Genomic DNA, 25,955 nt, shown 5'->3' with positions numbered 1-25,955 from the left:
ATGCATTTATTTCTGTCTTAGGAAGGAAAACAAAACAATATGTAACAATTTAAGCCTTCCTCAGTATAAAGATAGAAATGCACTAAAATCGCACCAATTCAAGTAACATTAAACGTTTCCCAAAGTCTAATTGGGAGTTTGACTAATTAAAAGATCTAGTCACCCCAAAGGTTGCATTATCATTGCAATGGGCATTAAATCTCTGAAACTCTCATCCTTTACAATATTAATTTGCCTGTAGACTGTGGCTATCTGCTTTAATATGGCAATTGTGAAGCTGCATTCATGGTTTGTATCAGGGCATCATCACCAGTGTCAAGCGTAGCTTTAAACTTCACATGAAATGCGATTGCAAACAAAAACATCTCATTCTGCATTTTGGTGATAGTTAAGACTTGAAGTGCTTCTGTGGTAATTAAAATGTGGTTTACCTGGGCTGATAAATGAATGAAAGTCCCATCTGGGCTTGTTTTGTACATCAAATAGCATTAAGAGGTCCTTTCTTCATCATTTTATCACTGACACGGAAGTGCTGTTGTGTGTGTGTTGTGAAGTGTGTGTCAGTGTAATGACTCCGGGAGGACACACTGAAAAGTTTTCGCCCTTCCAGCCAGTGTTTATGCTGGTTTATGCTGTATTAATGGTAAATGCGTAAATGCCGATTAAGGATTTTTGTACTTTTTTAATGAATCGCATGCGTTAATACATTAATTCGGACAGCTCTAATTTTAAATGAGATCATTTAATTGTTTACTATGAAATTTGTCAAAATCCTAAAACGTTTTATTTATTTCCAATTGTAAACTCTGCTGTATATAGTTGGGGATTAATATTCCTGGTCTGGATTGCATAGTTTCATATTGCACACAAACATGTATTAGTATGTTTTGGTTGTGTGGTTCAAGTGGATGCTTCTTACTGTTGTGATGGTATTGAGGGCAGTATCAGCTCCAATACTAAAGTCTGACCCAGGAACATTATTAGACACAGTAGCTGGAATAACTACCAAGGGAATACACAACTCCTCATACTTTTCTCTGGCAGTCACTAATTCCAAACCTCCAACAAAGGCCTAAACAATAGAGAGAATATGTAAGAAGAAATAAGAAAGGTGAGGGAGCAGGTACGCCTAAAAAAAAAAGATAAATGTATTTATTTATTTTAGTTTGTTAATGCTGTTTAGTGTGTACAATATTTAAATTCTGTCATAATTTGCTCACTTAGAACGTTAGTCTCAGTCACCATTCACATTCATTGCATATTTTCCTGTACAATGAAAGTGAAATTTGGCTGAGGCTAACATTCTGCATAACATTTCCTTTTGTGTTCCATTAAAGAAAGAAAGTCAGAATAGTAAATGAAAAGAAAGTAAATAACGGTAGAATTTTCATCCGTTATTTTGTGTGTGTGTGTGTGTGTGTGTGTGTGTGAAGAGCAGCAGTTTCTCTTATGTTCTCACCTCAAACCCACCAATGATAACCAGGGCATGAATGTTAAATTTGGCGATATTCAGACTGATGTCTTCAATCATACCAGCTGGCAGGTTCCTGAAGGAAGAGAGGGAGTAAGAAAGAGAGAGAAAAATAGGTTCTGTCAAGGAGATAAATGCTGTAACAGCAAACAGAATTGCAAAAAAGGATCATTGTTTGCAAACAAGTTTCCCAAAATCACACCTTCCTCTTCTGGCATTGCTTGCGCCAACAGGTAGTCTCGCCCCAAACTCAAAGTCAGATGTCTCAAATTAACAGAACAAGGTTTTAAAGACACTACAGTGCCACTGTTTATACTCTTTGTGAAGACAACCTAATGGCTTACTTATAGTTGTCTCTGAACATTAAACTGGGATAGGAGAAAGTATTTTAACATAAAGAATAAACTTCACCTTTTAAATCCTCCTTTAAATGAGCTTCATAATAAAAAATACAATTATGAAAGCAGTACGGTCATCTCTGAAGAAATTAAACGACGATATGTATGATGTTTATATGTAATAGTGACTACATATGAAAACGGAAATGTGGTTGCAGTTTTTTAAAGAACTATAAAAGGTGTAATTTCCTGTTAATACATTTTTCATAAAGTAAAGATCCTGTGAAATTAAAATTTTGCTGCTTTTAGTCCATATCTTTTTGCTTTAAGGACATTTATTATATAAAAGATAAAAGCTTTTCAAAATCTGCAGTCTTGGGCTAAACTGACCCAGAAAAATGTATGACTCACAACTTGCTGCACTAATTTTGTACAATAATGCTTTCTAGAATGAGAACGCACCCTCCCCATACTGTACATCTGATGATTCGAAGGTAGCACTATCCATGCTGTAGGTTCCTTCCAAACAGAATTTCCATTAAAAATCGTGATGTCTATTGTCATCTTTTAGCTCTCTAAAGCTCTCGCAGTGGAGGGTAATTGTCTTTGAAGGGAATAGGGCATAGGGGTAATCATTTCTGAATGGGAGTTTATTTAGTCACTGGAGTTTATTTATATTTTAATGCAGCTGATCTTGGGACATACAGCATAAGTAAGTGTTCTTTATTCTTTATATTTAGAGTATTGTGATTCAAAATATTGATATATTAGGCCCTATTTTAAGCCCAGCATTATGCGAAATGATACAAATTCAAATTTGGTAGTGTAAACGGGCTGCATGCAATTAATTAGGCGAATAGAAATATGGAGTGACTTACGTTCTTTTGTGCATTAACTGCGTCCTTGTTTAATGTCAGGCATATTTCTAGTGACATGCTCCTCTTGTAAGCATGTAAAATGTGGTTCTTGTCAGGACTTGGATGAAGGCTCCATTAAATTATAGAGAATGAAAGTATTATTAATCAAACTGATCTACTGACACAAATCATGGCTAGTATTAACAGTGATTGTATTGGCTTTTCCTTGATATTAAGACATATAAGAGGTAACTGTACTATAAAAACATACTGTAAATTTCTAACTCAAAACTTCCTCCCAGTCTAAAAAGAGCATTTATAGTTGCCACCCTGCTGAATCGTCTCGTTTTGAAATCTGTCTGTTCTTGATGTCATGAAACATTGCCCATTTGTATTTACACATCCAACAAAATGCATCATCGCACCCTTTGCCCTGCCCGGCTAACTATTCCAAACATAACACCAAAGGAGACCCATCTGGACTATTTTTGAATATGCTCATGCACTAGACAGACATCTTTGACCACTTGATACATATCTTGTGGTGCTTTTAAAAGATGCAGTTTCAAGTTACATCTCTGAAAGGGAGAAGCAATTCTCTCATTCAGCTGCTGTCTGTGTTGCTTTGAGCACAAACACATCGTGGATGCATTCTTTTGCCCATCTGCGCCGTTTTTATTGTTGGTGTATGTATAGGTCATATTTGAAGATGGACGTCTTTGACAGTTTCGGTTTGTTTCTGGCGATGTGCACCTCAGTGCACCAACAGTATATGTGTGCGTAATTTCACTGTGCTTTGGACTATGATGTGTTCATTTTTTGGGGGTCATGTCTTGTGTGGATTGTTTGTGAACTGTCATAATACATTCCAAGCTTTGCAAATTAATTGTTATTGAAGGATGGTGTAGTTAAAAAAAATTGCATTTCAAACTAAAATAAAATGCAAATAACAAAGAGGTGAAGTTTTTTTTTTTTATATAACTACCTCCCCAAATTTAAACTTTTTACCCTCTCCAAATTCTTTCACCAGCCCCTTTTGCAGTGACTTCAAAGAAAAATCACTCTATGACAACAGGTGGAGATATACCAATACAAATTAGATCATAAATAAAAACAGATATTTCAGATAATATAGATGTTGTATTGATCAAGTGTATCTCGCTTTGATACAGCTCAAGCCTTTGTTGCTAGTTTGAATATGTCACTTTATAACTAGCAACGGAGGATGTGCTGCTTTTCGGCATTGGAGTAACAAGGTTGTGTGTGTGTGTGTGTGTGTGTGTGTGTGTGTGTTTGAGCGAGAGAGAGAGAGAGAGAGAGAGAGAGAGAGAGAGAGAGGAGGAGGAGGGGTAATGCGGTGCTTTCCTTTATAGCTATGTGAGGCTGATTAGGGCGAAATACATTGAAACATAAAAGTTTCACGTATTAAAATGTATATTAGAATTCTAATAGAATCTGTTGTATTGATCAAGTCACGAGTTGTGAGCGTATGTTAGTGTGGGGGCGATGATGAAGAGCGAGGGCGCTTTTCAACCAATATTGAAACTAATGTATAATATTATAGATATTTTTTGACATTCTTATCCAATGTACTTAACCAGCATCTTTGATTTAATTGGTTATTTTGTTGTGGTAGCCTGTAATAACTGAAATAATTTAGCAAAATTATATGGAACCATTATGCTGTCAAGACCTGGAACTACTTCATAGCCTTGAGTTTACTTGACAAATATTTACACACCTTTGAAAATCCGTCAATCAAGCATTCAACAGACCGTGGTATAACACATAAATTACCAACAGCTGATGGAATCTCCAAACAGCAAATACAGGAACTGAGTTTAGACTTTGCACTGAGAATAGAGGAAACTTCTTAGCGCTATGACTTATTTTGCAGGAAAATAGCAAATTGTGCTTTGTGCCACTTCATTAAAATACAAAACACCCACCCACACTTTGCACGCATACACACACAGATAGCGTATACACTCCTACCCACGCCCACTTGTGTTTTGCAATGGCGCAACACTTGCACTTCAGGCCAAAGAAAACTGAGCTCGTCAAGGCACTTCAAAGGGACAATAAATTAACAGCTCTGTAATACCTCTTGGTTCCTAGATTAGAACCGCCTTTGCCTGTCCAACCACCCACATAGGCCCATGAGACTGGTTCAATCTGGAAATGACAGCAGATAAAGAGAGACAAAAAGAGACAGAAAGAGCAATAGATTAAATCATCACTCAAAAAAGTTTCATAAAATGGACTCATGGGTTCATCAAGTAAGTGAGATTACAGTCCCGTGTGCAAGTCCTTCAAAGCCGTCATGCACAGCTAACATGTTGTGTCCTTGAAGGATTCCAATCCTAACCGCTGAACGGACAGCAGCATTCATTCCTGCACACGGAGCTCCCACATTCAGTACTGCTATGTTTATATTACTCTACAGAAGGAGAGAGGGATGAAAAGAGTGAGAGAAGGGCAGAGGTTCCAAATTATATATATATATATATATATATATCAACCACATATACAGTAGAGCCCAAATAAAAGAGATAAATATAAAGTGACTTCTAAATGAGTGATCTGCAGATGCTGTTACACACCTTCACGTCAGGGGCGGTCACATGGGCCAAGAGCTTATATGTGTTCCAATTGTTCTCAAAACTCCTGCAGGAGAGAAACAGCACATCCATCAAAAATTTTGTCATCAGCTACACTGTAAATTTGTTTTGTAATTTTAATGGAAAAAGACTGTAAAAATGCTACAGTAAAAAATCTATAAGACTTTATTTTTATTACAACTGTGAACATTGTAGTTAAAGATTTCTAAAAATGTTTAGGCTATTTATTATAATTTTTTTTATTATTATTTTTAGATTATATGTAGGCAAGTACAATTTAGAATTAAGGGGTTAAAATCTGAACTTCCATGAGTTATCGATAAATTATTGACACATTTTCCTCCTGTTCTATCCTACTCCTGTTCTAACTGTCCATGTTTAAATTCAGATATTCCAAAGGTCACCTCAGTCATTAGGCTTGTGTCCTGCTAAACTAAAATCATTCTCGTCTAAGTAAAATGTCCAAATAAATGCACGAAGTTTCAGTCTCTGGTTACATTTATCACGTTTTGTGGCCACAAAAGTTAATTTTAAACCCTGATCAAGTAGAAATAAAACCTTAAGGCAACAATTGGAGGTTACCAATTTTTACAGTGTAAAAAATAAGAACAAAAATAGGATGACAAACTCACTTTCCCCTGAGCTTAACAGCTTCCTCGAAGTTGCCCTCTGCCATAGCTTTGGTCACCTCTTTAGTCTAAACAAGGAATGAGGAATTAAAACTTAAATATTGAGAGTACAAAGGGACTATAATTTATTTTCAAATAAATAAAAACATGAATAAAAATAAGTTTAGATAAAATAAAGATAAAAAAACGTACATATCCGAATTTGTGAATTAGTGAAAAAAACAGTTTGATAGATTTGATTTGGAATACCACATAAAAAAAATACATCAAATGGTAAGTATTTATGCATCCTCAAAGAGGTCAGTAAATTGGTCATACAAGTTTTGAAGCAACAATGTTGTTACTGAATTCAGAATTTACAGGGATGTGCTTGTTTGTGCCACCTCACCACTTGCACACACTCCATGAGGGGCAGTCGGACAGCCATGTTTCCAGACAGACTGACTACACATGCTGGTGTGTCAGGAGTGGCCTCCAGCAATGCCATCACAGCCTCCACACCCATCCTACTGCCCTGAGAACAAGAGACAGATGGTAAGACATTTTCTTCAGTGACATATGCCTGCAAATATGGTATTTAAACAAATTGTAATGTAATGTAAAAAATCACATATTAAAACAGGATATGAATTAAGATCATACCAGGATTCTGTCAAAGGCTGAAGGTGTTCCTCCTCTCTGCACGTGACCCAGAATTGTGGCACGTGTGTCAAAGCCAAGCTTCTTAGTGACCAGCTAAAACAACACAAACATACACAAGGCATGAGCCATGTCAAGTACCAGCTAATTAAAAATCATAAGCTATGATCATATTTCATCATGTGTTTGTGTGCAACTCACAACTTACATTCTTGATAATGTCACAGGTGATGGGTTTGCCTTGGCGATCTAAAGCTCCTTCAGCCACAATGATGATATTCAGACGTTGGCCAATGCTTCTTTGCTGAACAATATATCACGTAAACACATACAGTACATGGGGAGGGGACAATACAATTATATTAGAAAGAATATAATGTTGATGACACTGATAAGTAATAATTACAATCAATAAATATGCGTTTAGATGTTACATAGGTTAGTCTTCTGCATAGATGGACGTCCCAGCCATCCTCTGGAGGCATTTCAGGAATAAAAACCCAGTCTGCACCACATGCCAGGGCAGTAACTAAGGCCAAGTACCTACAACATACACATACACATACAAACACTCTTGGTTAGAGACAGCAGTCTTTCCTAACTATACTATTGCAGCTTTTTTGTTTCTATATTTATTTATCAACAAAATATTCTAAATTACAGAACATGGCTTAGTTTAAGATTTAGAAGTTTGATGTAGAACAGATAATATACGAGCAGTATTGGGAGGTCCCTTACAAGTAGTAATCCACTACAAATTACAAATTATTTATCTAAAAATTGTAATCAGATTATGTTACTAATTACCTCATTGGAAAAGTAATCACATTTCAAATTACTTTACTTTTAAGTTCTTTTCTAAAACACTTTTCCACTCAACAAATTCAAATTTCATTGTTACCAGTGTTGGGTGTAATCCAATTACACTAGGGCTATATTCACACAGTCAGTGTTTGGGGTTAATTGCATTCACTTACAGGTGTGAGTCTTGAAATGTCCTGTTCATACAACATCTTATATTAGCGGTTTGAATACTGTCTGTATGAACAAACAACTGAAGTCACAACCATATTCTTACAGCTGTATCCATAGCGACAGTGACTGTAGTAAATATTAAAGACAAGACGTCCATAACACCGGCATGTCTTTTCACAATTGACTCCACATTATTAAATAAACCATGAGTTTAAACACAAGTTCATCCATCAGATCATAATTAACCGACAACGTCTTTGAATGCTTTTTAACTGCATGCAGAGCACAGCTTTTGTCTCACGTGGTTTGTACCCGTGAGAAGCCAGTGGAAGACAGCGGTTGGATATTCGGATAACAGCTCATATCTCCATCTCTGTGAGTTAACGAAACCCTACATGCAAACGAGACACGCTTGTTTACAGTGCACCATTGCTCTCTCACATTATATGATGTGACTAACAACTAGTTATCCAATGCGGTTCCATTCAAACAGCTCAGGTTTGCAGAGAATGCGGTTGTGAGTCCTGAAAATTTGCGGAAAAGTGTTTTTGAAAGTAACTTAAAAGTATTGCGTTAGTAATATGATTACTTTTAATTAAGTCAATAGTAAAGTAATATTAGAGAAATAATTAGTAACTTGTAGGGGATCACAATTTTTAAGTAACTTACCCAACACTGTTAGTTACACACAAATCATACACTCAGCACCTCACATTTATCCTTCACAATGACTCATTACGAGGCCATAATTCATGCATTCTACATAAATAATATATTAGAAATAAGCATAACCCTAAAATGTACTTAAAAGTAATTAAATTAATTGAAACTGTAATATGATTACAAGAATTGAAAATGTAATGTAGTACACTACTTTTTTGACTAAAAGTAATTAGATTACATATTAAATTAGATTACATATAAAGTAATTATAAATTATTATAATTATAAATTACTTTAGAATTGGATTACACCCAACACTGTATACAAACATACAATAAACATGAAACATGCATTCTCATATACTGCAACATACCCACAATGCCTCCCCATCACCTCCAAAATGAAAGCTCTTTGATGACTGCAAGGAGATCAGAATGGTTAAATCAAGTTATCAGGTTCTGTACTGTATATGAGGAGTTTCATAATTTGATCACATTTTTGCATGTGTGTGTCTGTCTGTACGTACCTCTGAGCTGTTGTTGTAATGGCATCCACTACTTCCATGATCCTGTGTAGAGCTGAATCTGTGCCAATGGTCATATCTGTGCCACAGAAATCATTGTCTATGGATCCAACCATGCCAACGATGTTCAGATGCGATGAACGCTTGACCTCCTCTGCTGTGATCTTACCTATAAAAACAGTAATTTCTTGCTCTCAGAAATCCAGTGACATTGGTCATCATCACTCTAATTTGAACACATTCATGAATAGGTACTGAATTGATGAAGTATAGCAAAGGGTGCCAGAGCACATTGGGAATGGTAGTTCTGAGAAAGGCATGCCACAATAATTCTACTTTATGCTGTCTTATTTGGTTTCTCTGGGGTTCTTTGGCAGTTCTTACAAAAAGAACATCTCGGGTTACTTAACTGTAACCCCTGTTCCCTGATAAAAGCGGAACGAGATGCTGCGCTGATTTAGCGCTTTGGGAACAACTTAAGGTGTGACCAGCTGTGAATATGTGTGCAACACGTCAAAAAAAAGCTACACTTTGATGCTATGCTGATTTAGTGCTTTGGGAACAAGAATACCCACGCCGCCGCACTGTGGATGTCCGGACCCTTACGGTTGTGTAGTTGTGCTCACAAGAGCGCGAGAGGTCTCAGACATGAGCTTGTGGTGTTGACTCAAGGACATAAGAGCCCGGAGTGACATGAACATCCAAACTATAAAATCTTATGAATGTGTGTGGAGAGGACCAGCCTGCCGCATCACAAACATGCTGCAGAGAGACACCTCTAGCCAAGGCTTTAGAGGAGGCATCCCCTCTGGTAGAGTGAGCCCTGATTCCTACTGGCGAAGCTTGACCACGCACCTCGTAGGCCAGGGTAATAGCGTCCCTCACCTAATGCAAAATAGTCTGCTTGGTGGTGGCCGCCCCCCTATTGCGGCCTCCATGGCAAATTAATAATTGCCCTGACATACGCCACTGGCTAGTGCAGTGGACATAAGTCTGAATGGCACGGAAATGACGTTGTAAACGGCGGGGAGCAGAAGGCTTAGAGAGTGACCGGATGTACAGTCGAAAAAGGAACCTTAGGCAGGTAGTCAGGATGAGGGTGCAAAATTGCTTTTAGCCATTCCAGGGGCAAAATCTAAGCAGGCTGGCAAGACAGAAAGAGCCTGAAGATCCCCAATTCTTTTTAGAGAGGTAATTGCCATAAGAAAAACCATCTTGAGAGTCAGAAGTTTGTCAGACGCTGACTCTAGATGTTCGAAGGGGATCTCAACCAGACCCTCAAGTACTATTGCTAAGTCCCATGAAGGGATCCTGGTCCTAGCAGGAGGTCTCAGTCGCATGGCTCCACAAATGAAGTGAGCAAGCAGAGGATGTCTCCCCAAGGGCACCCCAATCAATCAAGGCGTGGCAAGTCGATAAAGTGGCCACATAAACCCTGAGAGTGGTGGGGCATGTGCCTGCTGACAATTTTTCCAGCAGAAAGTCCAGAACTGAAGCAATATGGCAGTTAACTGGATCTGCATTATGTGCACTGCACCATCTTTCAAAGACACCACATTTATTGGCGTAAATTCTTCTAGTAGAGGGAAAACCCAGTTTTCCTCAGTTGGTACCCTTCAGGGGCCAAACATGAAGGTTCCACAGCTCGGGCTGGGGATTAAATATTGTCCCCTGCACCTGGGACAGAAGGTCAAGGAGAGACATTATCTCCAAGAACCACACCCTGTTTGGCCAATGCTGTGCTAGTAAGAGGCAAGACCCTTTCTGGCGAACTCTGACCAAGACTCCCGGGTGCAGAGAAACCAGAGGAAATGCATACAGGCGCATTCTGGGCTATGTATGTGCCATCGTTAGCAATTTGCGATGGCAAGACGCACCTAAAATGGGACTCAAAGTGAGGAACCGGGGTCTTAACCACATAGAAAGGTTACGAAGCGCGCGGCGCATAACCCTTATCTGCCTTAGGGGACTGGCCCTTGGATGAAATCCCCTGGCTTTGAGCCACAACTGAAACGGTCTCATGTGCAGAAGGCCCAAAGGGATCACCAAGGACGCAGATGCCATGAGACCTAGTATTCGTTGATACTGATGAACAGTGCAACCGTGGCCTAGCCTGACTTTGCTCAGGGTGTTCTGAATGGACACGATTCGAGCGGGAGACAATTGTGCCAGCATCATGATCAAATTCCATACAACGCTCAGATAGGTAATTTCCTGATTGGGAGAGAGAACACTCTTTTTGACTTTGAGTCTCAGACCCAGAGAAACCAGATAAGCTAAGACGATATCCCTGTGCTGAACTGCCAATTCTTGTGACTGTGCTAGTATCAGCCAGTCGTCTATGTAATTCAGAATGCGGATGCCCCAGAGTCACAAAGGAGCCAGTGCTGCATCCATGCATTTCCTTGAATGTGCGGGGTGATAGGGCTAGGCAGAATGGAAGAACTTGAAATTGGAAAGCTTCACCCCTGAAACTAAACCTCAGGAACTTCCTGTGTTGTGGCAGAATTCTATATGAAAATATGCGTCCATGAGATCGATCGTGACCAACCAATCGTGAAGTTGGATTTGAGACACAACCATCTTGACAGTTAGCATCTTGAACTTGAACGGCCTGATTGAGCGATTCAAGCCTCAAAGTTCTAAAATCGGACGCAACCCCCCACCCTTCTTGGGAACCAGGAAGTATCTGCTGTAGTAACCTGACTCTTTCTCTGAAAGGGGAACATGTTCTATGGCCCCTTTGATCAAGAGATTTTGCAGTTCTTTCCACAGTAGGCATGCTTGTTCCGGTTTCACGGTAGTGGAGACCACGGCATTGAAACACAGAGGACGGCAATTCTGTAGCATTTTTCTACTGTTCTTAGAACCCACATAGAAACACCTGGCAGTAGCTTCTGCACTGCCAGGTTCTCTGAGATGGGTATCAATTTTGACACTTCCTGTTGAGGGGATGTCGAGTATTCTGTGTCCTGGACTAAGGCAGGAAGCACCGGAACACCCATCATTTTGTTGGAAACCTCTAACTCCCGAAACACCAGAGGCGGCAGGAATGGAGAGGTTTCATGGGGATATCGGGAAGGTACAGGTGAATGCTTCACACACCCCTACCCGAGGGGGGCTACCTCCACAAGGCTGGGCGCAAGACCGTCAGGGTTTTTTCTTCTTAGAAATGACTGCCCTGAGGTCTTGCTTTGGGGGCTGCTGAGCACAATGAGCCACGCTTTGTTTATGAACCTCCCTTCTAGAAGGACCGGGGTGGGGCTGGGTGGCCGAGGGCCCCTCCACCTGAGTGCGGCGAGGAAGAAATGGCCCGAAGGCTTCCTCATGACTCTTTGCCTCCTGGAACCTGGTGATAACTACATTCATAGCGTCACCAAATAAGCCAGAAGGCGAAACCGAGACATCAAGAAGGAAAACTTTGACCTTGTCTCTGATGCGGTCTCTCAGTGGTTCTCCGTGCTGACTAAAGCAGACATAGACCGGCCAATGGCACGAGCTTGGTAGTGCGGAGAGACAGATCCATGGCTCGACGAAGCTCAGAGAAAGCCTCTTCATCGACCGTGGTGCCCGCACTCAGGTCCTTCAACAGATCAGCCTGGTACACCTGTAACACTGCCATAGTGTGCAGGGCAGCACCAGCCTGACCTGCTGCCTGATAAGCCTTCCCCACAAGTATGGAGGTGGTCCTGCATGGCTTTGTGGGGAGAGTGGGTCTCTTTATGATGCCGAACCTTTATGATGAGAGCTCGTCATGGAGGTCATCAAAGAAAGGAAGGGACTGATATAGCGTTCCTTTTTTGGCCACCAGACAGAAATCTGTCTTCTAGTTTGGAGCGTTTGGGGGGTCTCTTGTTCGTGTGGCCAGTCTAACTGTAGCCTGGCCACAGAGCGAGTAACCACCTTGAGTAATTCCTCAGCCGCTTTATAATTTTGCGTGGAATGTTCAGAGGTTCAGCGCCCCCCTCGTGAACCGAAGAGGCGCCGAAGCGTGCTTCAGGCTTACGAGAAGAATCAGCTGGATCTGGGGAGAGAGTGAGCGATAGGGACGGACCCGTCTCTCACTCCTCAGCCAGATCTATGCGAGATCCCCACAATGAAAGAGTCGGCACTGGCTCTTGGAAGTAAGCAACACGAGTGCGAAGCATTTTAACTGTAAACAGATCGCAATGCTCACACCCGCCCTGCCCCAACACAAGAGCAGCATGCTCTTCCCCCAAACACACAAAACAAAACTGGTGTGTTTCCGTTTCAGCCATAGAGCGTAAACATGGGAACACACACTGCTTGCTTTGTTTATCAGTCATTCTTTTTCTTCTTTTTTTTTTAAAGAAAAGAGAAAGAGAAAGGTTTCTGCATACTGCCTAACAATTCTAACTCCTAACAGAGGAAAGCAGAAAGTTCTGACAGACAAGAAGCACAGCACACACAGAATGATCTGAAGTCAAAAGATCTATTTATAGCCCTGCTACAGGTGCATCCAATGGTGTCATCAGCAGAGGCTATAAATTCTGGTCAATTTCATTGATGTGTTGTACACATTCACAGCTGGTCACACCTAAAGTTGTTCCAAAAGCGCTAAATCAGCGCAGCATCAAAGTGTAGCTTTTTGACAGGGAACTATAATATAAACATTTTTTTGAACAAGACACAATGAAACATAGGCTGGCTGTGACCTCATCACAACAACATTAAGTAGTCAGTATGCAGAGACTACACAGAAGTATAGACCATTCCATGAATATGCTATAACATCTGTTGATGTTTCTGCTTGGGGACTTGCTATTGGCAGTTGGGTTTTCATAATTAATGAGGCAGGTCTGTGTAGGTTTTGGGGACTGTTTGGGGTTATTATTAATTAAAATGTATAGTTATAGTTATGTTTTGATCCTGTGTAACACAGTTTGACATAATGCAATACTTCAATGTTAATATTGTGGATTATTGGCAGTGGTTTTAAAACTCAATATGCTTGTTCCCCTAATTTTCTTCTCAATAATACCGACGCTATAATTCTTTTAATGCAAGTCCCAGAAGTATATATATTATTTCAGTATGTTATTAGTATATATGTTAGGAGTTGCAATTGTAATACATAATAAGTTTACATTGAGTTAATTCTGTGTATTTAAAAATTAAATACAAGGGTAGATATTTAAATTGTACTAAAGTATATTTGAAATAGTTCCAATTTAGCACAACCAAGTATACTTAACACATCTTTAGTTGCACCACAGCACAGCTTTTTGGCAAACTAAAGTACATTAAGTACAAAATTAGTTGTTCCAATTTTGCAGACTTTAATTATACCAATTTATAGTATGCCAGCAACAGGACTGGACTGGGAAGATAAACCCATGATCGGTCCCAAAGTGCATTGGCCCACCAGGAAAATGCCCGGTATGCCAAATTACCTGTCCAGCTCTGGCCAGCAATACACGTTAGTATACTGAAGCACCCAAGAATAAAGAGCGCTTAAAGGAATAGTTCACCCAAAAATTTTAATTTGCTGATAATTTACTCACCCTCAGTCCGTCCAAGATGTATCTGAGTTTCTTTCTTCATCAAAACAGAATTTAAGATTTTTAGGATTTCTTTTCAGGCCTCCTCCATTGAACAATGCAAGTGAATGTACTCCATTTTTTTTTGTCCAAAATGCATATTTAGGGTGCATCAAAATAATCCACACGACAACAGTTGACAAATAAAAGTCTTCTGAATCCAAACAATTGATAATTGTAAGAAACAAAACAATACTAACATACTTTTTAACTACTGTTCACTTCCGTACATCTCTGTGATGCCCACTCATGAGGGGGATGACATAAGCTTGTTGGTAAGATCACACGTGGAGGAGGAGTCAGGAAGTGCATAATTATTTACAAGAGGAGTACTGTTCAAAAGTTTATTTGTCTTTGCTGTAGATTTGTATAAACGTACTGTTCAAAATGGTAATTTGGCATGTGTATCCTGGATGCTTCAACCTTTAGAGACCCCAAAGAAAATGCACACTGGAAAAATATGAACTTTTATGAGCAATTGAAGCTCTGGCTTGTCGCGCTGAACCTGGTTATCAGTACACCCCTACGTTCTCTCAAATATTGGAGGGTGTGCAGTGAACATTTTACCCCTGAGGATTTCAGACCACTGAAAGAAACAAAGGGTAGATATCTGAATTCACCGGCTGTGATCGTGCTGTTTTTCCAGTAAAATTTGGTATGTGTGAAAATGTTGTCATTGTCACGCCTCCCTCAGCACTCCGCTTGTCATCACCTGATTTCTAATTCTGCCTGCATATATAACTCAACTTCACGCCACTTCACTGTCAAGTCTCACACAAAGGACTCACAGTGTTTATTTACATGTCTGTATTTGCTGTTGATCTTCATCGATATCTGTTTAGTTCTGATATCTGTTACCTCTTCTTCAGTTTGTGAAGCTTCTCTTCTGTGTGATATCACCTGTACCATTGATCTCACTGTGTAAACCCTGTAAATTCTGTAAATCTCAGTAAACGCTCTCGCACATGGGTTCACTAACTACAACTTGTGTGGCTTGATTTGGTGGAGTGTGGAGTGGTGGTGGCGTAGTGGGCTAATGCACACAACTGTTAATCAGAAGGTTGTTGATTCGATCCCCACAGCCACCACCATTGTGTCCTTGAGCAAGGCACTTAACTCCAGGTTGCTCCGGGGGGATTGTCCCTGTAATAAGTGCACTGTAAGTTGCTTTGGATAAAAGCGTCTGCCAAATGCATAAATGATTTCCTGACAGTCATATAGCCTATATATTTCTGCTAATGTAAAAGCACAAGTAGATAAAGCAATGGAATTGCTCCGAAATAAAGGATGGTTATTTACTGCAGTAATGTTTTTTTATTATTATTATTTGGAAATTATTTTTTTATTTTATATTGTTTTAAATAGTTTTGGACTGTTTTGGTTTGGGAACGGCACTTGGTATGTGATCTGTGCAAGTTTCTCTTGTAAACAATGATGCGCTTCCTGCCTCCTCCGCGTGACCTTAGCAATGCGCTTATCCCCCTCACAGAGACCAACATTTGTAGTTAAAAATTATATAAGTATTGTTTTGTTTCTAAAAATAATCAATCGTTTGGGTTCAGAAGAACTTTTTGATGCACCCTAAATATGCATTTTGATCAAAAAATTGAGTACATTCACTTGCATTGTTTAAAAGAGCAGGAATGAAATGAAATCCTGAGTAAATTATCAACAATGTTTCATTTTTGGGTGAACATTCCTTTAAGTATATTATTTTTTCACTAGGGCAGTCACAGTAGTTTTTTGTAAAAAGGCCAAGTATATTGAGACCATGTTGTGATGTTGATAAAGCAAGATCACCTTTCTGAAAACAATGCTAATGCTATGTGATTCACAGCAAGAATTATGGTATTGTAGTTCTCTGTGTTGGGTGCCTTAGTCCTACCTGCTTTCAGCAGGATTTGGAGCAGCTCACTCCACTCATTGCGGAACTCATTGGCGCCTGTCAGACTGCCATCTCCACCAATTACACACAGATTCGTAATGCCCAACTTCACCAGGTTACATGCTGCCTGAGCTCTGCCCTCTTTAGTGCGGAAGTCCTGGCAGCGGGCACTGCCAATCACTGTGCCACCCTGACAGCATAGAGAGAAGAAAAATAGTTACTGAAACCTCATGTTGAGTTTACTGTAAGCATCTACTACATGACTACTTACAATAAAGACAATAAAGCAAAAATGCTTACGAGAAACATGATGACCTAGAAAAAGTAGTATAGAGTTGTTGTCATAGGAATACATTTAAGTATGATGGCCAGACAGTGTGGTTGACCTGTACATCAGTTAGATGACATAATGTGCAGTGGAGAAGGTTGCCCTTATGTAGCACTGGTTAGTGTACTCTTATAGTAATGTCACTTTGGGGTCTGGGCAGTTGTGTGTATGACTGAGCATATGCGTGTAATATTACCCCATGTCTCAAAAGCAGAGGTCTCTGGGTTGAACTCTGGCATTTTGTGCTAAACCAAGCAACATGATCACCATGCATGACAAACATCCATACAAAAATACACTCAGTCCTTCTGTGTTCATCACTAGTCAGTCGTAATAATGGTGTGAGTATGCTTATGTGCAAACAGTTAAGCAAACAATGAGAAAGTATCACTGTGTGTTGCAGGTGAAGGGTGATTTCCCAGAGGAAAAGTTCAATGCTCAACGGTTACTCTTTAGAGCACAGTTGAAATAATGGCTATTTATTTAAGTATCAACTTTGTCCAAGACATTTGTCCTATAGTTCCTTAGGCGAAATAAAAACGAAACAAAGACAACAATTGACAGTAAGAGTGTAGAGCAATCAAATTTATGTGGATAGCGAGGTCAGATAATTTGGTTAAAAAAATTTCTTCTGAAACTCTAGAGGAAACATATGAGATAACTCTTTCTCACATGAAAGCAAAAGTCTCCATTTGCTCTCTAATTGAACACATTGCTTTAAAAAACAATTGATATTAAAGAGATCTCATTTGTTGTTATCTCAATGAATATGCATGTTTATTACCAGTTGCAACATCATTGATACGCTCTCCCAAGTTGCTGGTCGGATGTTATCTCCTCCATCGACTAGGCCTTGATAACCCTAGACACACACAGACATTACAATTATGAATACCTGAACACCCACTCATATTACAAAATACATAAACTTTCAAAAGATTGAGTGCATTCAGAATTGTGCAAGACTTGAATGAAATAGAAAGTGTTATTCCCCTAGAACAAAACATTTGTGTGAATAATAATTGTTTCATGTGTAGCGAAAGCCAGTCTTTCACTTCTAATTTTGTATTTCTTTTCTGTGTGCGTTTCAAGAGTGTACAAACCTCATGCACAAAATAGACTTTAGCACCGGTGTAGATTCCAACTCGCACTGTGGCTCGGACAGCAGCATTCATACCTGAGATATCATATATATGTTATATATGTTAATTATCATAATTATTACATATTTTCTATAGTCACAAAACGTATACAATAGTTTAGAAGTAATTGTGTGCAATCATTAGATTAGGTAGATTTGACAATGATTTACACTCACTGAGAAATTCATTAGGAACACCTGTACACCTATTTATTCATTAACTAATCAGATAATCATATGACAGCAGTGCAATGCATACAATCATGCAGATATGGGCAAGGAGCTTCAGTTAATGTTCACATCAACCATCAGAATGGGGAAAAATATGATCTCAGTGATTTCGACCCTGGCATGATTGGTGGTGCCAGACGGGCAGGTTTGAGTATTTCTGTAACTGTTGATCTCCTGGGATTTTCACACACAACAGTTTCTAGAGTTTACTCAGAATCGTGCCAAAAACAAAAAACATCCAGTGAGCGGCAATTCTATGGATGAAAACACCTTGTTGATTAGAGAGATCAACGGAGAATGGCCAGATTGGTTCGAGTTGACAGAAAGGCTACAGTAACTCAGGTAACCACTCTGTACAATTGTAGTGAGCAGAATAGCAGCTCAGAATGCACAAACATCATTTATTTAACATGTATTTAAGTTTTTAACCAGTGGTGACTGGTTTTAGAACATATCCAGCTTACTACTTACTACTACTACTATAGCTTATTAACTATAAAGTGTTTATGTAGAAACTGCTTTCGGCCTTATTGCAGAACTGTTGTCTTGTTATCTAGGCACACAGATACATACAAACAAACATACATAGTGGTTAAATCCCAATGAAAATGGTAATCTAAGTGGCCAAAGTTTCATTTAAGATTGAAGCGTAGAGGAGCCTCATTGCTCGGCTCTCTAAAGCAAACACATTTCCCCAAAGGTCACTGGCTAAATATAGCCAAACACCCCCAAAAAGAGAGAGAGAGAGAGAGAGAGATACAGAAAGAGAGATCATGGATAGGAATTGAGTGAGGGTGATGGGGGGCATAGTTAAGGTTCTTCTAGGACTAGTTGGCATTACACAGTTATTTGAGTTATTCTCCAGCTGGTACCAGATAAGGTTAAAGGTGAGTTCTCTTTCCTACTGCTAAAGGTTGGCTAAAAGGTCAGTATGAAAGCTTGATGACCTCTCATGACCTCTCTGATATATGAATGCTGTTGCTCATTCAACATGGCTGCTATAGCAAATGAGGAGGAGAGAGTTCAATCAGGTAATCAAGGATTCCGGAGCCCATCCAACACAACCACTATAAATAGTCATCTATCAGGTCTTTCCAAATTTGAGCAGAACACACACGTTTGACTTCATAGCTTGCATTCTATTGCCAGAGAATAAAACATGAACCAGCATCTTATGATGGATGAGGTAGAGCTGTGCTGCTAAATTAACAGATTTTTCAGGTTTATTTGAAGTGACTTTACTCACACAGAAAAAGAGTGAGAGATAGAAAAACTGCATACTAGTAAATTGTACTCACTCTCATGGCTTTTGAAACCCACATGGTTTCTTTTCTCCATAAATATGATTGTGCCTGGTAACATGTGCATGTAAAATTGCTAGAAATGGCATTTTAGCTTAGCGTAAAGCTGACAATTACACAAGGTTTATTTCTATTTCTTCTGCTCCAAACTTACTTTAAATGTACTTCTCTGTCTGCTCGTATGAATGTAACACATCATAAGAAAGTGTTTCACCGCTGTTTAAATGCACTTTGGATAGCATCATATATATATGTCTAAATGTTTTCCATCTGAAAGGACTAAAAATTAAATGACAAAAACAAATGACAATAAAATGCAAAGTAATCTCTTCAATAATAAAAATACTATTTGAATGTAACTGTATTCTAAATACCAATTATTTAAATTGTAACTGTAGTGGAATACAGTTACTTATATTTTGTATTTTAAATACGTAATCCCATTACATGTATTCCATTACTCCCTAACCCTGTATATATATATATATATACATATATATATATATATACATCAGAATTAGTTTTCTACTATTTCTATTATTCTTTCATGCACCATGAATGTGCCAGATTACATTACATGTACATTTACATTTATGCATTTGGCAGACGCTTTTATCCAAAGCAACTTACAGGGCACTTATTACAGGGACAGTCCCCCTACGAGCAACCTGGAGTTAAGTGTCTTGCTCAAGGACACAATGGTGGTGGCTGTGGGGCTCGAATCAACAACCTTCTGATTAACAGTTCTGTGCTTTAGACCACTACGCCTAAAGTGGTGGTGGCATAGTGGTAAGAACGAGATTCGTATCACATCTCTGTGTACATATTTGTGAATAATTACTAAATTTCGGTCTGTTCCTCACACAATGTCACGGCTTGTTGAGGAAGAACCCAAGCGCAGAAGGCAAGTATAAGGGCTTTTATTAAAAAGAAGAAGGAAAAAAAGCAAGCAAATACTCTTACGTGGCAGAAACCAACAAACTAAAACAAAATCAAGGCAGGACCGACTGGATAACTGGAACAAAACAATGCAACTCACAGGCAGAACATACACAACAGTACAAAACAATCTGATAGAGACATGAGGGAAGAGGGCACAATATTTTGGCAGCAAGACACATGAGGAGCAGGTGAGATTAATTAACATTAACAAAGACAAAACAAGGGAACGAGGAGGCAGATTCGAGAAGCACATGTCAAGACAAATGCAATGACAATACAATAGAGTATATGCCAATGAAGCCATCATTAGCCATGTGCTCAAACAAAAGACAAGACCAGACATGTGCACATGGCAAGAGAACCAAAACCAAACATGAAGCCATGCACTCACAAAGACAAGACATAAAGCATGGGTGTCCAGATCCCGAGACCGAAGAGTCAGGATCCAGACACCATGCTCTAAACATGGAACAGAGACAAGACAGAAGAGCACATGGCAAGGAAAACATCCAAACCTATGTAATAGAACATAATTGTCAGGATCCTGTAACCACAATAAACATGGCTGACAAAGGTGAGATGATCCTGACACACAAAGCTATTGTACATCTTCAGAAGTCTTGGAAAATGATACGTATGCACTAATTTTATGGTGCTTTTATATTTATTTTTTCAGCTTTACAGCATAAATTAATGTTTAATTTAATTATTTGGAAAAGACAATTTTGTGTTCCACTAAAGAAAGAAAAAATTGGGTTTTAAATAACATAAGGGTAAGTAAATGATGACAGAATTAAAATGTCTGTGTTAAAGTGTTACTTCACCCAAAAAGGAAAATTCTCTCAACATTTATTCACCCTCATGCCATCCCAGATGTGTATGACTTTCTTTCTTCTGCTGAACACAAATTAAGATTTTTAGAAAAATATCTCAAGTGAATGGTGACTAGAACTCTAAAAGCTCCAAAAAGGTGATATTCTTAAGCAATCCAGTTGGTTTTGGGCGAGAACTGACCAAAATATAATTAAGTATAACTTAATATAGTTCTCACTGTACATCTTGACAGCAGTCTTCTTGGCAATCATGATTTCAAACTCAATTACTCTTCCTATAGTGCCATCCAGCACTATGCGCATGTGTCAAGCACTAGGAAGTGTAATCGAGCTTGAAATCCTGATTGCCAAGGAGACTGCAGTGGCAAGATGTATAGTGAAAAAAAGAGTTACATTTTGGTCTGTTTTCACCCAAAACCAACAGGATCACTTTTGAAGACACTGATTTAACCACTGGAGCCTTATGGATTAATTCTATGCTTCATTTTTGTGATTTTTGGAGCTTCAAAGTTCTGGTCACCATTCACTTGCTTTGTAAGGACCTACAGAGCTGAGATATTCTTCTAAAAAAATCTTTGTCTGTGTTCAGCAGAAGATAGAAAGTAATACACATCTGGGATGGCATGAAGTTGAGGAAATGATGAGATAATTTCTTTACTAATTCAGAGTTACTGCAGAATGTAATTTATACAAGCTAATGGGACCTCAAAAACAGTTGTTCAGCCCACCACATAACTCTCCAATAAGGCCCATACACAAATATTTAACATTACATTATGAACAAATAGACATAGACAAAGAGACAAAAATACTTTTCCTCACCCTGTGCATCTCCTCCCGAGGTGAGGACAGCAATGGCCCGTCCAACACCCATCTTTGTGGGGTCCACAGTTGTCGAACGCTGCATGTTGACCAGATGGCCTGAGGACAAGAGAAACAACTAGAAGTAAAGTGGCTTCCTTTCTTTTTCTCACTTTCTTTTTTAGCTCTGAAGTCTCTTGTTCCTTGTCAGTCACTCTCTTCCAGACTGAATGGGACAGTGAGGAGTCTGAGCATGGTAGCAGTACAATCACCCTCTACCATGGCATGTAGTTTCACACACACACACACACACACACACACACACACACACACACACACACACACACACGAGACACTGTATCCACCCCCTTCATAACTAAATATAAAATGCACTCACATGCTTGGTGTTATGATTAGACCACACACACGCACACACACACACACACACACACACACACACACACACACACACACACACACACACACACACACACACACACACACACATGTTGGTGTGGCTATCCTTATGAGAACTCTTCATAGACAATGATCTTTATACTGTATGAACTATAGATTATATCCCCTAAACCTGCTCCTAAACCTAACCCTCACAAAATAAATTCCTGCATTTTTACATTTTCAAAGAAACATTGTTTAGTATGTTTAAGCGATTTGAATTATGGGGACACTAGAAATGTCCTCATAACCCACATTTATAGCACAATACCCTTGTAATTACCAGTTTGTAACCTAAACAAAGTCCTCGTAAACCACCCAAACACATAGTTTACCATCACTTTGATTCTGTGAAATATGATCTTTGTACACAGCAACCAGACAATGAGACACACAAAACATACACAGATACACAAAAGAACACACATGTCTTCAAATGGGCATGTACACAAACTAACAGTTTTGTCTTTTCCCATATGGCACACAATGAATATTTGTAGCAAAAATACTTGCACATGCACAAACTGTAACGTTACAGGGTAGGCAGGACAGGCTGAACACAGAAATGGACGAGGACGATGATGCGAGAACCCAAGTGCAGTCTTATTTACCAGGTGAAATCCCTGACTTGACTTGATTTGTAGCCAAAAATACTCAACAAAATACAATGGCAAACATTTAAACGTTACACAAACACACACAGACTTACAGCCATTGTATATGCTGGTTAAAGTGCAGAGGTCATTGAGGGCTCTGTCAAAATTCTTTTTACAGGTTGGCTTTTCATCTAGAAAACAAGGACATAAAAAAATTGATTAGTTTATTTTCATACTGCATTAATCAACACACTGCTCTGGCATGACTAAATTATTTATTTGTAAATTATTTATAGCACACCTCCATCACATTTTTCTTCGAAAACGCTCAATGTTATGAATAAAAAAATCATTATGATTATATGGAAAAGTGGTGTGTGTCTTTAGGCCTATGTATTTACAGTATGTGCTCTATTACAACAGCCCTTAAATGCCAAACATTATTACTTACCTTGGGTCTTTAGCGACCCTGCATTTATATACTGTATCTATCACAAATGGATCACAAAATGTCCCAATTTTCAAAGCATTTTTAAGACAATTATTAAATAATAGAAAAGAATACACTCACTGAGCACTTTAATAGGTACACTGTAGTCCTAATACATTTCCCAACAATATCTTCTGCTGTTTTAGCTCATCTGCCTCAAGGTTTGACATGTTGTGCATTCTGAGCTGCTATTCTGCTCACTACAATTGTACAGAGTGATTATCTGAGTTTCTGTAGCCTTTCTGTCAGCTCGAACCAGTCTGGCCATTCTCTGTTGATCTCTCTCATCAACAAGGTGTTTTTGTCCGCAGAATTGCCGCTCACTAGATGTTTGTTTTCGGCACCATTCTGAGTATACTTTAAGAGCAGGAGTCTGGAGCCTATGACTTGCGAGCCACAAGTGGCTCTTTGTTAAAAATCAAGTGGCTCGCCGGGTCTCTCACCATTCACCAACACCTGATCGTTTAACACTTCCTAGAGATCATTTTCCTGCAGAAAGTGTGGGTGCGATTGCAAAGCTTGAAGTCAATGACACTGTTTGGGTTTCCTTTCTCCCGAATTTTACAGCCTACTTCTGGTGAACAAGGTTTGAAATGAACACCGCCAAATGCAGATTTTTCATGCCGAGCATTTTGCTGATGTACCAGCCACTGGATGGCGACCTGAAAGACTTGTCGGAGAGATATATAACAAGAAATTAGACACAAAGACACGTTTGACGAAACGTGATTATATTTTGAAGTCCAGACGAAAGAAAAGCCATCGATTCACGTCTGATTTGATGTGCGATAAGTGCAATGAAAGCGCTTCTCCAACACACGAACATTCATAGAGGTCTGGGCCTCATTACTAAAAACTATTGATCTTAGCTGTGAAGAGCATTTTCAACAAGCGATTTTATGAACGTTCGTTATTTTTTATGTGCAATCAGGGTGTGTTATAGCACCAACAAAATGCGACGAGACTCAATCCAGTTCGCGAGCTACTCTCCAAATGCATTTCATGCATGAGTAATTTTGCTCATCTACCTGCAAAAGGTGTCTCAGAGTGACACATGAAAAGAAATGCTGACGTGCTTGAAGAAACACACTTTATTATATTTTTAAGAACAGACAAAAGAAAAGCCGTCAATGCTCGTGTATAATTCACTGTTCAGAGGCATGCAACGGGACCCGGTCTCATGAAACAAGCCCATGTAAAGCGTTATCATCACTCCTTATTCTTAGTTTCATTCAACTGAAAACTGTTTGCAAGAATAATGTGATCTATGAGAATGCTGCACATGATCTCTGATCATCTCAGGAGGTACTGCGAGTTCAGTTCGCTCTTACACATTGTGAACGCAACTCCGTAGGCTCAGTAATATATACAGGTATCTTTGTATTAAATAAACAAAGACGAATGTGATTAAATCATAAGGTAATGCAAGAACCGTTCACCTTGAACCTAAAATTTAGTTCTATAAACTGTGTTACCAAAACGGAATACAAACACATTTGATAAGAACACACATTTGGCAGCATTTTTTGGGAACACAAGAATTTTTTAGGCTTATTTATTATGATGATTATTATAATTATCTTTACATTTATAATTGTCTTCAGTTCTTAAGTTGTATGCTAGTCATTTTCACCTGTTGTCATTGATGTAGGCCTATGCTTGCATGATGGCAAATGGGGGAATTGGAGACGGTAAATATTTGGATTTGGGGAGGTGGTTATATATAAGATTTTTTTATCACTTTGTTATTTGAATTGCTTTTTCGTTTCATTTAAAGTGCAATTTGAATTTAGAAATGTCTTTTGTGCAAGTTTTTCGTATTTCAATAAATGTATTACATTTTTAAAGCAAAATCAATAAAGCAAAAATATTCACCGACCTTGGGGATTGACCATATAATCCGATATTGATATTTTAAATGCGATTAACATGTGAACATTAACTGAATGCTCCTAACCCGCATCTGCATGATTATTTATTGCACTGCTTCCACACGACTGGCTGATTAGATAATCGCATGAATAAGTAGGTGTACAGGTGTTCCTAATAAAGTGCTAAGTGAGTGTATATTGTGACACTATTACATATCTCGGGTCTCTAAAGACCCTATACACTGTTGGTAAATAAACAATATATATATATATAGAGAAAGTTTCTCTTATGAATTGTCTAACAAAAAAACAAACAAAAAGATTATTAAATATATATTTATATATTTATTTAATTATTATTTGTATTTTTTTGTTTGTTAGACAATTCATAAGAGAAATTTTGAGGAAGTGGGGGCATAACTCTACAAAATTAACAAGGTAAAGAAGGTGGAATGTGGTCCCGGCTTATTAAATGACACAGGTTGAATTAACGCAGGGGTGTCAAACTCAGTTCCTGGAGGGCCACAGCCCAGCAGAGTTTAGCTTCAACCCTAATTAAACACACCTGAAGCAGCTAATCAAGGTCTTCAGGAGTGCTTGAAGATTACAAGGAGGCATTTTGGAGCAGGGCTGGAACTAAACTCTACAGGGCTGTGGCCCTCCAGGAATGGAGTTTGATACCCCTAAATTAAAGGGTTAACTCTATGTTTGTGTAATGTTTTAACTCTCAAACAGACCAGTGAGTGATCTACACTGTACAGGGCTGGAGGACGGGCAGTTATCAAGCTCAAGGCCGAAAAGCC

At 38.9% G+C, this 25,955-nt stretch overlaps 1 protein-coding gene across 1 annotated transcript in view; it reads right to left on the bottom strand.

Annotated features, from left to right (window-relative positions):
* Positions 1-22,031, bottom strand: part of LOC127646485 (ATP-dependent 6-phosphofructokinase, muscle type-like) — a 48,550-nt gene extending 26,519 nt beyond the window's left edge. Inside the window, exons 1-16 of the mRNA XM_052130180.1 lie at positions 21,761-22,031; positions 17,594-17,667; positions 17,275-17,352; positions 16,163-16,352; positions 8,720-8,885; positions 8,567-8,611; positions 6,990-7,098; positions 6,764-6,859; positions 6,559-6,651; positions 6,305-6,430; positions 5,920-5,984; positions 5,270-5,333; positions 4,960-5,106; positions 4,771-4,841; positions 1,460-1,547; positions 920-1,072 (exon numbers count right to left, since the gene is read on the bottom strand). Of these exons, the coding sequence (XP_051986140.1) occupies positions 920-1,072; positions 1,460-1,547; positions 4,771-4,841; positions 4,960-5,106; positions 5,270-5,333; positions 5,920-5,984; positions 6,305-6,430; positions 6,559-6,651; positions 6,764-6,859; positions 6,990-7,098; positions 8,567-8,611; positions 8,720-8,885; positions 16,163-16,352; positions 17,275-17,352; positions 17,594-17,667; positions 21,761-21,845 (1,650 nt within the window). The 5' untranslated portion in view covers positions 21,846-22,031. The remainder of the gene's footprint in view (positions 1-919; positions 1,073-1,459; positions 1,548-4,770; positions 4,842-4,959; positions 5,107-5,269; positions 5,334-5,919; positions 5,985-6,304; positions 6,431-6,558; positions 6,652-6,763; positions 6,860-6,989; positions 7,099-8,566; positions 8,612-8,719; positions 8,886-16,162; positions 16,353-17,274; positions 17,353-17,593; positions 17,668-21,760) is intronic.
* Positions 22,032-25,955: the final 3,924 nt, after the last annotated feature.

The sequence above is a fragment of the Xyrauchen texanus genome, chromosome 7 (genome assembly GCF_025860055.1).
Source record: "Xyrauchen texanus isolate HMW12.3.18 chromosome 7, RBS_HiC_50CHRs, whole genome shotgun sequence".
NCBI lineage: Eukaryota > Metazoa > Chordata > Actinopteri > Cypriniformes > Catostomidae > Xyrauchen > Xyrauchen texanus.
The sequence above is the reverse complement of the archived record's forward strand: the minus strand, read 5'-3'. Positions and strand labels throughout refer to the sequence as shown.